The 12516-nt window shown below is 35.4% G+C and overlaps 1 protein-coding gene across 10 annotated transcripts in view; it reads right to left on the reverse strand.

The window, feature by feature from the left end:
* Positions 1-12516, reverse strand: part of PPP3CB (protein phosphatase 3 catalytic subunit beta) — a 55851-nt gene that overhangs the window by 41620 nt on the left and 1715 nt on the right. For all 10 annotated transcript variants that reach the window (XR_004358199.1, XR_004358198.1, XM_032694269.1 and 7 more), the window contains exons 2-3: positions 3318-3518; positions 1107-1231 (exon numbers count right to left, since the gene is read on the reverse strand). Coding sequence is in view for 8 of the 10 variants with exons in the window: in XM_032694269.1 (XP_032550160.1) it covers positions 1107-1231; positions 3318-3518 (326 nt within the window). In the remaining 2 variants the exon portion in view is untranslated. The remainder of the gene's footprint in view (positions 1-1106; positions 1232-3317; positions 3519-12516) is intronic.

The raw sequence follows: 12516 nt of genomic DNA on the forward strand, positions 1-12516 counted from the left end.
GTTCTTATTAATATATTCAAGAAAATTATTGTTCAGAAGTATTTTTAGGTGTAATGGTTGAAAAGCTTTAATAACATGCTTTGATATAGTAACACATAGAGCTACTATGTAAATGTCCTTTTCGAGGACAATTACATTATTTGTAATCATCAAGAACAGGCCAAGAAGATTGAATTAATAAATAGGGAATGTCTACTGAAATTTTTCCTTGAAGATGAGGCAACTGCTCTTGCTGCATGTCCTGTCTGTCTACCATCTCTAACAACTCCAAAAGGCTTGTGCATGCCCTTCACAGCACATGCCCCCACAGGTTATTAGAATGGTAAAATTTTTATACAGAAACGGAAGACCATACACCGTGCCTTGCAAGATACTATTTCCAATGGTATGCTACTCCATCAGATTTGGTATCTATGTAGAGATCCCAAGCTGAGGCACTTCCCAGGCTGGCTCCAGAAGAACAGTTAACCTAAAAATCATGGCTCTGAAACTAATCAATGTGAATAAGTGAATATCTCTGAAATGTAGCACACTTAATAAACATGCTGAAAATTAAAAAATTATTTGAATTCCAAATAACTGTAAAATTAATGGCAGAAATACAGGACATCCTTAGGGAATATCTGTATTTGCTCGTAGAATTTTAGTAAAGAAAATATTAATAATTATTGAAAAACATTTGACTACATAAATAAAATTATTTCTTTTATAAAATAAATATATAATAATATTAAACAGATAACAATATTGCAAATAATAAATTAAAAGACCTTGCAGTCATGACTCACCTGTTCTCCAAAAACATACAAACACACCTTCCTGCATATTACCGCAGAAGCAGCATTATGTATAATAATGTTATAGAATTCAATTTTTAAAAAACTAACTAAAGAAAGAGGAGGAAAAATTAGTAAGACTGGTGATTTCAACATGACAGTCCAAACAGCTGGTCAATATCCTCCTGTAAACAGGCCTCTGTCACAGGAGAAAGCACAGCAAGGAACACATTCACATGTTAAAGCAGACCTAAAATTTCATTTGAAAACCTCAGTGAAAGTGTGCTTACAGAAAAATTTAGGACAAAACAGATTAATATATTCAGTTACCTCTATACTAAAATAACCTCTGTCTACATAGTCACCGAGGAAGAGGTATCTTGTGTTAGCAGGTGATCCTCCCACTTCAAACAGCTTCATTAGATCAAAGAACTGGCCATGAATATCACCACACACTGCAAGCAAAAATTTTGTTCAAATTAATTTTTAAAAAATCTAACAGAAAAGTTACTAAGTTATAGTTAAGTAAACAGCCACAAAGTACTTCTAATTAAGAGGAAAGGCAGGTATAAACTAGGAACAACAGAAATTTTTGAAGGTTCCCCATTTGCTTTTCATTAAGATGCTGTCTTCGCCACCTGTGGCAATGCTGATGATAGCCCTATTTGAGTCTAGCAGGTTGTGGACTCTTTTTCCAACACAGTTAATGCACTGAGCACTGTGGTCTTGAAAGCTGTCAGCAGCTCTTCATGTCCTCCCCAACCCCTTAGGTATCTTTGCAAATTCTCCTTGGTATGTGTATTTGAAAATGCCTGCTGCTTTGCAATGATTTGCTTGAGTCCATGAGAGCTTGAAAAAAATGAAGAGTATGCTTTTTTTTCTGAGTCACACTAACACACCTTTTAATATCACCATATCTTCTCTTTGCTCAGTTACTTTTCTCCTTCAAATAACCATGTTCGCTAATTCAACAGTGGATTTTTCATGTACTTTTAGAATATGAGAGGCCAAGACCAGTGGTGAGCAACCTAAGGCAGAAGTGCCAAAGACAGCAGGTGGGATGTCTTGGAAGAGCATACAGCAAAGCCAGGTCATCTCACAATTAAAAAAAGTAATTAAAAATTGCACAGAAGAGACAACTGCTCCAATCTCCTCTTTCCCACAGGAGTTCCCAGTTAGTGGAAGTCAGGAGCTCCCTTTTCACTTCTGCATGAAGTATTGCTGATAACCATTAACAGGAACTTGAGAGACTATGCCTTTCATTGATGCAAAATGTCACTGATCAACTGACAAATAGCATCTTCTGACTTCTTAGAGTTTATCTGTAAAGTCTTTGGGGGGAAAAAAAGTTGTTCTAATTTTGGAAAGAAATACTGGATATGGCACACCACACTTCAAAGGTTATTATTCTCTTAGATCAGGCCATTTGTCATGACAACCTACAAAATATTAGGCTGGATAGAATGTGTCCACTTATGTGTTCTTTTTTAAAAATTTCTACTCAAACACTGAAAGAACTTTCCTTCTTTTTCAACTGCCAATATACCAACTACCTGAACAAATAGAAATATAAAAATTCTAAACAAATTGTAGTTTTGACCTTTATCTGGAACTGCAAAAGACTGAGCTCAGAGACAGCCACTTAGTGGTTTCCACCATTTCAACCACTCATTGTTCAGAAAACATCAGTAAGAATAATGATGTACTGCTTTAATGTCTTCATTTACCCGATACTAACCAATACTGATGCCCTAAAAGAAGCTTTCAGACACTAATTTTATACATGTCCATTTAGAAGAAACCACATTCAGATTAAAGAAAATCTGATTTGAACACAAAAAGCAAATCTACTTTCATTATCATAAATAACAGATATGCAACATAAACTACTTTCTATGAGTCTAGATTGTTTATAAATAAAAATACTAAAGGACATCAATTCCACCTTTCATCAAGTCAAACAGAAACAGAACTCGTAAAACTATGAAAATACTCCAAAAAAAGCTAAGAGTCAGTTTTGTATCCCAGTGGATCTGGTCCTACTGTCAAAGATGCTAAAACAATCTTTAAGCACTTTCCAGTACTACCAGTCTCACAAGAACATGGTTTTACACGCAATCACCAGTCTTGCTTACAGATGAACTATAAAGGTGCATTTTTCACTAAGAATCTCAGTTCACAGTATTTGCTTCAAATCACAGCAACTGGCTTCTCTTCACATATTTAGATTTCAGGATTATCCCGAGTTCAAGTAGATGCCTTTATTCCTACTTACAACATTGCAGGAGTTAGAAATCCATAATTCAACTACTTCATTTTTTAACCAATTTTAATACCAATCATACTGGCTTTTTCATTAGGTTTAATGCCTTCATTTTGCAAAGCAATGTGCAGATTGTCAAGCAAATGCAGTTGTGAGGGATAATTCAATAAGACTAACATGGAAATTTTATTTTAGCGATTTTAAGACAAATTCTACTACTGAAAAGGTCTGGGTTTTTTTCAAATTTAATTATGTATGAAATTATCTAGAAATATTACCTGTAATTGGAGCTTCAACTTCTATCATAGTTTTTTCCCTCCGTAATATTGCAGCACCCTCATTGATGATTCTAAGTGCAATTTCTTCATCCACTCGACCTTCTTTTATCAAGTGGTTCTTCAAAATGTCAACCCTTGGTCTTCCATCTGTGTCAAACACTTCTTCAGACGTTAAGCGATGCGTTGGTGGAAAAGGGACAGCTAAAATTTAAAAAGAAGAAACAGCAGTCACGACAGCACTATTTTAAAAACATAGTCCATCTAGGATTGGATCTATCATGGAATAGCTGCTATCCAAAGTAGCAAACTTTTTTAAAATCAGCCAAATTTATCACATCATTAAAATGTGGATAGAATAGTGCTGCGCACATATTTAAAAAAAATAAACATCTATAATACATAAGGTTGTAGAAACTATAACGCAGAGTTAGAAGGCACAATAATATGTACAAAATTTGGAAGAGTCAAAACTGGCTTTGCAGAAGGAAATAATCTCTGTCCAATACACTGCCATTCTCTGAAGGACTCATCACGTATTGGTGATGCAGGGTATTCATTTAATATTCACTCAGACTTGCAAAAGCATTTTAAAATTATCCTATCATCAAAGCCTCAGGGGGAAAAAACACCAAAAGACCTCAACCAAACAAAACACCACACCAAACCAAATCCAAAACCAGCAAGAAAAGGATACAATACTGTTTGAAAGATGAGAAACAAAAGGAGATAATAAGTAGTGGTTGGGAACCAAAGCAGGCTCAGCAACTGTCCAGACAGAACATCTGATGGCCATGAATTCAAACAATGGTAGTTCATTTACTGCACAAATGAAATATGGATGTTGGACATGGAAAAAGAGGATACTTCAAAACTACCACTAAACATTGTGTCAGAACATGATCTCACTCATGCAGGATTTTACAGGAAATAAAACTAATCTGACCCTGTCCCCTCCTCAAGCCAACCACTGCTGAAAGAACAAACTAAATGAGAAGCAAAACCATTCTGTTTCTCTCCATTTAAAAGTTAAAACAGAAAAATGGGAGAAGCACATCTATTCAAAGATAAGAATAGACTTGTAGATAGATTATTCTTACTTATTTTCTTACTCTCTAGAGTTAAAACTTTACGTTCCAAAAATCAATGCTTAAATAGTAAAACATTTGCTTCACTTAAATTGATTTCTAGATTACTAGTTACTAGTAACACATTGCTAGTTTTCTCTTTTATGGAATAACTAAAATCTATCAATAAAACAACTGATGCATAAATCACATACATATATATTCACTGAAATTAAATTAGACAAGGAAATAAAATGGAGAATTTTCTATTTTTCCTATAAACGTTTCTAAACAGGAAGAGGCTGAAAAATGTGCTTTTATTTTCCACAGTGTAGAACAACTTTGGCACTTTATTTTCAGGCAGAAAGTGTTTTATTAACAAAAGAGAGATTACATGTGTTTTCTTCAGTCTCCTCTGCTAGTGATCTAAGTTTCACTAGGAAATGTTAAAATTCTGTGTAGTCCAAATGTTAATAAACTTAACTGAGTTAGGAAATCAAAAGACAATTACTGCTGTTCCATGTAAAATAGTTTAAAAACCTAAATCTGGCTCTGAAAAAAAAAATTAACTGTTCTGACAAAATAAATTTAATTTTTAGAAGCACTTCATTATGATCGAGCAAGCACCAACTCCAGTATTCACTGTTTTTCTGAACTTGACTTTCCAACCATCATATTATCTCAATGTTACTTCTGCATTATTTCAAAGTTTATATTAATCTGTACATAAATTAGCTTTAGGCCCTTTATTCCCCCCCACTTTTTTTAACATATTATTTGTGAGCCCACAACTGCCTTCAGCAATGCAAAGTTGAGCTCATCCTTTTATGAGACCAGACAATTCACAAAGTAGATTTCTCCTGCTTTAATTGTTGCAAAAGCATTAGAGATCACACACACCTTCCCAGAATCAAAGTCAATCACCTCCAAGTTTTGTGAGAACTGTGCTTCATTAGTGCCACTATTATTCCTAGATAAGATCTACTTAAGTGAAAGATGACTTTTTTTCTTTTTGGAGGTTTTTTGGGTAGAAGCAGGGTGTGGTAGAAAATGGTCTGTTAAGGTGACCACCTGTTCTTCAAGCTCTTAAGTGCAAATCATTACTGATTTAGGACTACCAATGGCTGCAGATTCAAAAAGATGGTGTTGACCTCTTCCTTATGACAGTTCAGACTTTTCAAGAGTTCTAAGTCCACGGTAAATGAAATTTGCTTCTCTTAATGAAGTTCTTATGTCTACTTAACGTATTTCAGATCAGATTAGTACAAAAATTAATTCTATTTTAACGAACTATAGCTTTGAGTTTCTCTATCAAGTTACATTTTAATGCAGTGTCAAGATCTGTCTCACTTTATTTGGACTAATACACTTATGAAGATTTGAATTTAAAACTATATCCAGGGGATGGTTATCCATAATGCCCAAAACCCACAAATGTAGTATAAGAAGTAATTAAGCACCTTTGCCTCATGAAAAAACGAAGTCTTAAAAACTCATTCCTCAGAATTTAACAAAACCCTTTTCACACAATACATGTATTTTCCCATTGCTAGAGAATGATTTTTTGAGAATAATCTTCAGAGGAGGTACAACAAAACATGGCTAGAGATTTTATCTGTACCACCCAGTGAATAAAAAGTAACACTTATTACAAAAAGTGTTTCTTTCCATTTTACACTTTAATTTTTGTCTCAGCAATAGTTAACACTATATCAGAGTGCATACCTTTGAAAAATATTACAAACAACATCTTTTAATAGGTTAAGGATGATAATTTTTGAAACATGTAGACAATTTCGGCAAACTAATGGGTTTAATTAAACCTTTGACGAAGTAGTCATAGAATGTTATAGCCTAAGGAAAAAGAATTGCAGCATGATGTGTTCCAAGACAGAAATATAATCCATGTTTCAAAGTCTTTGTGCATAACCTGCGCTCTCGGGACTGCAACAGAATGGTAATTAAGAGGAATTACCCTAAGGAAATAACATGGTGTTGGGCATTAAGGGATTCCCTTCTACCATTCCCAGAAAAGCCAAACAACAGAAAAGCATTTAGAGATGAATCTCTGAAGTAATACACACTGCAGTACAAAATAATAGACATATCCTATTAGTAAAAGCATAGATGTTAATAACAAACATAACATATCATGATTTACAACAATGTACAAGATTTTTCCGAAACAAACAATTGCTTACTAGTGAAAATGAATCAATTTCCCTTCAGAAATACATAGATATAGATGTTACAATTTTAACTATATTGATCCAAAAATTTAAACAGTAATTACAGTGAGTAGTTTGGGGAACTTGTTAATAAAATACTTTGATGTTTTTATTACTACTTGTATAAGCATTAACAAAGAGGGGAAAAAGATCATCTCTTCTTTATACTGAAGTATTCCTACGAGATATCAAAAGCAAAACCTCTGAACTTCTTCTACACTGACCTTCTACAAGCCTCTGGGTTCATACCTGACAATAAAGCATGCGGTGGAGATCCAAAGGTTAGCACCAACTTGAATGGACACATTCCCAGTACACAGTAAAGGGGTTCAAAGTAGAAAAACTACATTAGTGTGGCACTTTACCCAATACAATAATCCCTGCTGAGAGGTGCAATATGGCAACTAACGCAAACATGCTACTTCCAGACCCAAAGCAGATCTCACATTGCCTACTAACTGAGTACAACAGCAGCTGCTAATAAAATCTTACATGTAGATGCTGTAAATTTAAACCATGCTGATACATATGACCATTGTAACAACCTCGGTTAAATCTGGCTTGTATCACAGACACCCTGTTGGAACAGGCTCATGAAACAAGATGAGATCAAAGCCTCTGGAGTACTGTAGGAAAAAGCATCAGGGATTAACTGCACAAGTTACTGTACTTCCACAAGCAAAGCTGTTTCTGTCCTTAAGACTGTAGAACTTAAATAATTCTTTTTCTCTGACAGAGAAAGAAAATTAGCCATTTTTCCTCAATAATCAGAAGCCTGTGACAGGTTTCATGACCTTAGTTTTGGCTGTTATACCAAGTTCAATGTCCCAGATTGCATTTTCTGTTTTAAGAATGTTTTTGATTTCAAAGATAAAGTCTCAGCTCACATTACTAGAGTTGCTAAACACAGACACTCTCTTTGTAAAGAATTTGTTGCTTTGGTGATAGATATACATGAAACAGTATATATAATGTTTGTCTCCACCAAGTGATATCATATATCAATACAACCATGGTGTTCCATGACAAGAAAGGCCAGCATCCTTCATTTTGTCAGCAGGTTTATTACCATGATAGCAGAGTTGTCTGTGAGTTTTCTGTGACTTAGTCAGGTTTTGTGGGCCTTTGGTTTTATAAATGCATTGCTGTCTATGTATTGTCACTCAGAAGAATCACGAAGCCTAACACCTACCACATCTTTCAGTCTGTCCCTGGCATTTTCACACCTCTGCCAACATCTATAAGGAAGGAAAAGATGTAGCACCGGTGACTGCTATGAGGACAGAATATATCCAATTATCCTTCTGCATTTGGAAGAACAGATTTGAAAAAAATAGCATAAAGACATCACAGATGGTCTGTGGACCAGCAACCTTGAAAATACTAGATAAGCACAAATACACAGCAGTGTCTACTGGAATCAGAAAGCTACAATCAATAGCTGACAAAAATCACATTACCCTATTCATCCCAAACAAGAAAGCACAGATTCAGCTAAGTCAGTTTCTTTACAAAAACTGTCCCAAAGTTTCTTTGAATGGAAGGTTCTTGCTAATAAGCTAATAAGCAAGCATTCTAGAAGCAAGAAAAATAACCCTGTAAACCTTGAAACCCTACAACAGCACTGCAGGCACTATTTATTTCATCCTCACTTATCACGTACTTCCAGTTTTATAAATTTCACAGAATTTTAGATCTCAAATGAAACTATATACCTAGTATGCCAAGGTGCATTCACTCATCTTTTATACTGTCTCTGTAGTTTTTCAATTAACTTGGTTGATGTTTTTGGAAGTTCCTCTCAGGAAAAATATAATTATTTGTTTGAAAAGTATTTAAAAGATACTCTTCCCATTAAAAGGCCACAGATTACTATGCCAAAAGATTACTTAGTGCTTAAATGTGTTTTTGACAATGATGGATGCATAGTTATTTCCCTCTCCCTATTCTCTTTTCCAAACAGGGTGGTTTAAGGATTTTCCCTAGTTTCATCCAGACCACCACGTTTATGATCACTGATAGAACTATTTTCCACTATTTTTTCTAGATCCTGAATAGATGCTTTCACAGTTTTTGCCTCCACTGCACGTTATTGCTATGAAATCCACAATTTTAATTACATGTTATATGAAAAAGTATTTCACCTTTTCTATTTTGTTTGGTACTGCATTTCTACTTTTCACAGGGACACAACAACAACAACTGTTTCTTCCTACTCAACTTTTCCATTAAATACCATTCATAAGGTAAGCAGTATCTAACTCTATCCCCTATTCAAGCACCCCTTTTCCAAGTCAGAGATTTCTCATCTTTGTCACTCCACCTTGCCTGAAAGCCACTCTGTGCCTCTGAACATATCTTTAGATAAAGAAGAAGATCAGGAAGATGGAACAAAATTACATGTTGTTGCTCAAAATGCACATATAAATGGCATGTTGGTGCAATCTCTTTTTTCTCAACCAATCATCTAGTAATCCCTGAATTTCTATCAGACTGTTTGACTGCCACTGCACTAATATTTTCAGAATATTATCCATACAGATCCTAACATTTCTTTCTCAATCACCTTCTACGTTTAAGCAAGAATTGTTCTGTTCTTTGTAGAGTCTGCTCTATCTGAACAGCATCTTCTTTACCCAGCCTCTCAGTCTAACCAGAGGTTCCTGAAACATCTCTGGAAGTTTGCTATCCTGAGTAAGTGTCACTATATGCCATTCACTCTGTTTTCTAAAGAACTTGTTAACACATTTAAAGAGCACAGATGACAGATGTTAACCTTCCTCTACCATGGGAGTTTATTACCTATTAACATCCTTTCTTTGCTAACTAATTTTGATCCAAAAGAGTATATTTCCTCTTTTGTTTACTTTAAAGGCTTCAATGAAGGAACCTGATGAATAGTTTTGCCTGGATCAGCAAGCTTACTGGCTCCTTCAAAATATTCTAACAATTTCTCTTAATTTTCATCTTTGAGAACTGTACCAACTCCTCTTTAATACTATATTTCTCCAGGGATATAGTTAGTCCACTCTTTCTTACAAGTGCCATTTAAATAAGTTTAAATTAAACTTATTGATCTACTCTCTCCAGTTCAATCTAGAATTTAAAAAAAATGCTGCTCTGCTCCACCTCTCTGACTCAGAAGACAAGTTACGCCACCGGCTATGAAAAATAAATCCACAATTTTGCACCCAAAACCCCAAAGAATTACTTTAAAAGCACCAGAGAAATATCTTCTGATTCTGGGATATTTTTTTTGGAACATTTCTTTTGTTGATATGTTTTGAAATCAATTCCATTTCAACGAGAGAATTCTTTGGTCCCATTCAGCAGTAAGAACTGACTCATGTGCGAAAGAGTCCTTAATTCCTTACACAATAAACGCACATATAAGTAGCCACCTGATTTTTGTGCTCTGGTCTTACCTTCCAACCCTCAACTGCCAATTTGCCCTACTGAAACTGAGGCAGGCTTCCATTTCGGGGTGGGGTTTTTTGGGTTTAGTTGCTGTTACTTCAAGTTTTATCCACTCTATCCCCTAAAACAAAAAAAGATCAGTCGAACACTTACTTGTCAGAATTCAGTTCCATGCCACTGCCTCTCCCCCAAAACAAAACTATGATTTTTTTAAATATGACCTTTTAATACTCTCTTTACACTGCTGCTTTTCTGGATCACCTTAGAATAATTTCTAGCCAGCAGGGTAAGTGCCTTATAATATTTTTAAAACAGGTTTCATGCTGCATGTCAAATTTTAACCTTTTACCTTTTTTTTACCAGACTCTGAATTGTAAAGTTAAATACTGCAATGATTTCTTTTTCTCCTTACACGGACATAATTGCCCAAGAGTAGCTATTAGTGCCTTAATTTAGGATCCTGCTCAAGGGTTACATCTCTATGGGTTTCTCTGAAGAGTTGTTTCAATAAGCTTCCATTTAATATCCAAAATGACAGTTTGCCAATCAGACTGTACCATGACTTCTATCCAAAACAAAGGAATACTGAAGCCTTCCATTTCCAGAAGAACAGATATAATGTCCAAATTTAGGATTAGGTCAGCATGACAAGGTCCTGTGGATTGCTTCCCAAAGTCTACCAACACCCACACAGTGGACAAAGCACAATGCTGGGGAGGATAGAGCACATCCAAGTACAACTTTGGGGTGTAGTTACCCACAGGTGGGTTGGAGAAGCCCTGGTGCTTTGCCCTCAAAGAAAGCCAATGAAGGCTCATCCCTGCCATGCCCAGGACCACTCTATCAATCTGTCTGAGTTTACAAGCACTTCTTCCTCCCTACAAGTGAAAAGCACTTTAGTAGGAGGTACTGAAACAGTTGTTTAAGTAGAAAAGATACATCCACCACAAATTTAAAGTTTGAAAGCCACTTGCACTGAGAGGTCAAGCACAATGACTGAAGTCAGTCAATTGTCATCCAACAAGAAAGGCAAACCCAAATCCAAAAGAACCAGATACAGCACTTAGATATCAACAGCAGTTTAAAGAAAAAAGATTTTGACAGAACATAATAGAAGAACCTGCTATCTTCCACAAGGCAGTAAAACACTAAGTATCCTTCAAAGACGAAGAGGGTGCCTTAGAAAACAGTGAATCAGGACGACAGGTACATTTTCTCTTCTTTATTAAGAAAAAAAAAAAGCAGTAACAAAAGCCTCATCACAAGATATCTTTGGGAACCAAATGCCAAAAGCTTAGACATTTCAATTCCATAGCTAACCGTTAATTTATAGGAAACTCTACAAGTACAAATTACTTAGGCAATTTAACTAAGCCATGAAAAAAGAAAATTTGAGCTTTTTATCTGCTTTAAAAGCAACCAGTGATCTTTGATGATATAATTCACACTTGGGAAAGGTATGTCAGACCAACACAGTTAGATTGTATAGACTGCATATCTAAACCCATTATTATGTTTATTATGTATATGTCTAATATGAACATATTACACCTGATAACCTTTCATATATTTCTCTAGATATACATACTTCCCACCAATTGCTAAATATATAGGTCAAAATATGAAGGGGAACACATCCTAATCGTTATCCTACTTATTAAAAAAAAAATTAGTTACTGATGATGCAATAATTTAACCGTTTCTTCCTGGGTGAGCGTCTCTTGCCCATTTCTGCTAACATATATTATCAGTGGTAAAGAATTTAATTTCTCACAGCAGCTGAAATGTCATTGATTCTGTTCTTTCTTCGCTCTTCCGGTAATACAGAGGAAGAAAATAAAGCTTAAATAAAAGCAAGAGGAACAATACAAGTAACAGCAAGCTTTAAGTCTTGAATTCACACTTCCTCCCCCAAAGACTCAGTATATGGAAAGCATGAAAGTTGAAATATGGACCAATACACAGATACACCAGATAATATTACTACATTTTTCTCCATGGTTTTTCTCAAGAACATGAGACATTATAAGTGATGTATTTATTGTACAATAATCAAGAGTATGGGGAATGTTTCTTGGTACGTGAGAGGCGACGCATCTGTTTGTGAACAGGGACGTGACGCAGTTGTCACATTTTAAGGTGGTTTCAACAAATGTACTTATGTTGCACAGATGCTCCCACTCAGGACTGACATAACCTGCAATCTTGCACCTCTGGGGTCACTGTCTAAAATAAATATTTTCAACTGCACTGCACCTAATGGAGGAGGGGAGAACCAAACCACCCTGTCCTTTGTATCAATTACACAGATGGCTTGGCACAACTGGCCAGGCTTTCTCCAGAAGCCAGTGATTCAGCAGGATAGGTATGGATAGGACAGGTCAACAGAAGGTATAGGAAAATGCTGTATTAACTGGTTGTAATTATGTCAGATGAAGCCATCAAAGCCTGATTACCTTTACAATAGTTCTGCATCCTAAACACCCAGGT

Source organism: Chiroxiphia lanceolata, chromosome 8 (genome assembly GCF_009829145.1).
Source record: "Chiroxiphia lanceolata isolate bChiLan1 chromosome 8, bChiLan1.pri, whole genome shotgun sequence".
Classification (NCBI taxonomy): domain Eukaryota; kingdom Metazoa; phylum Chordata; class Aves; order Passeriformes; family Pipridae; genus Chiroxiphia; species Chiroxiphia lanceolata.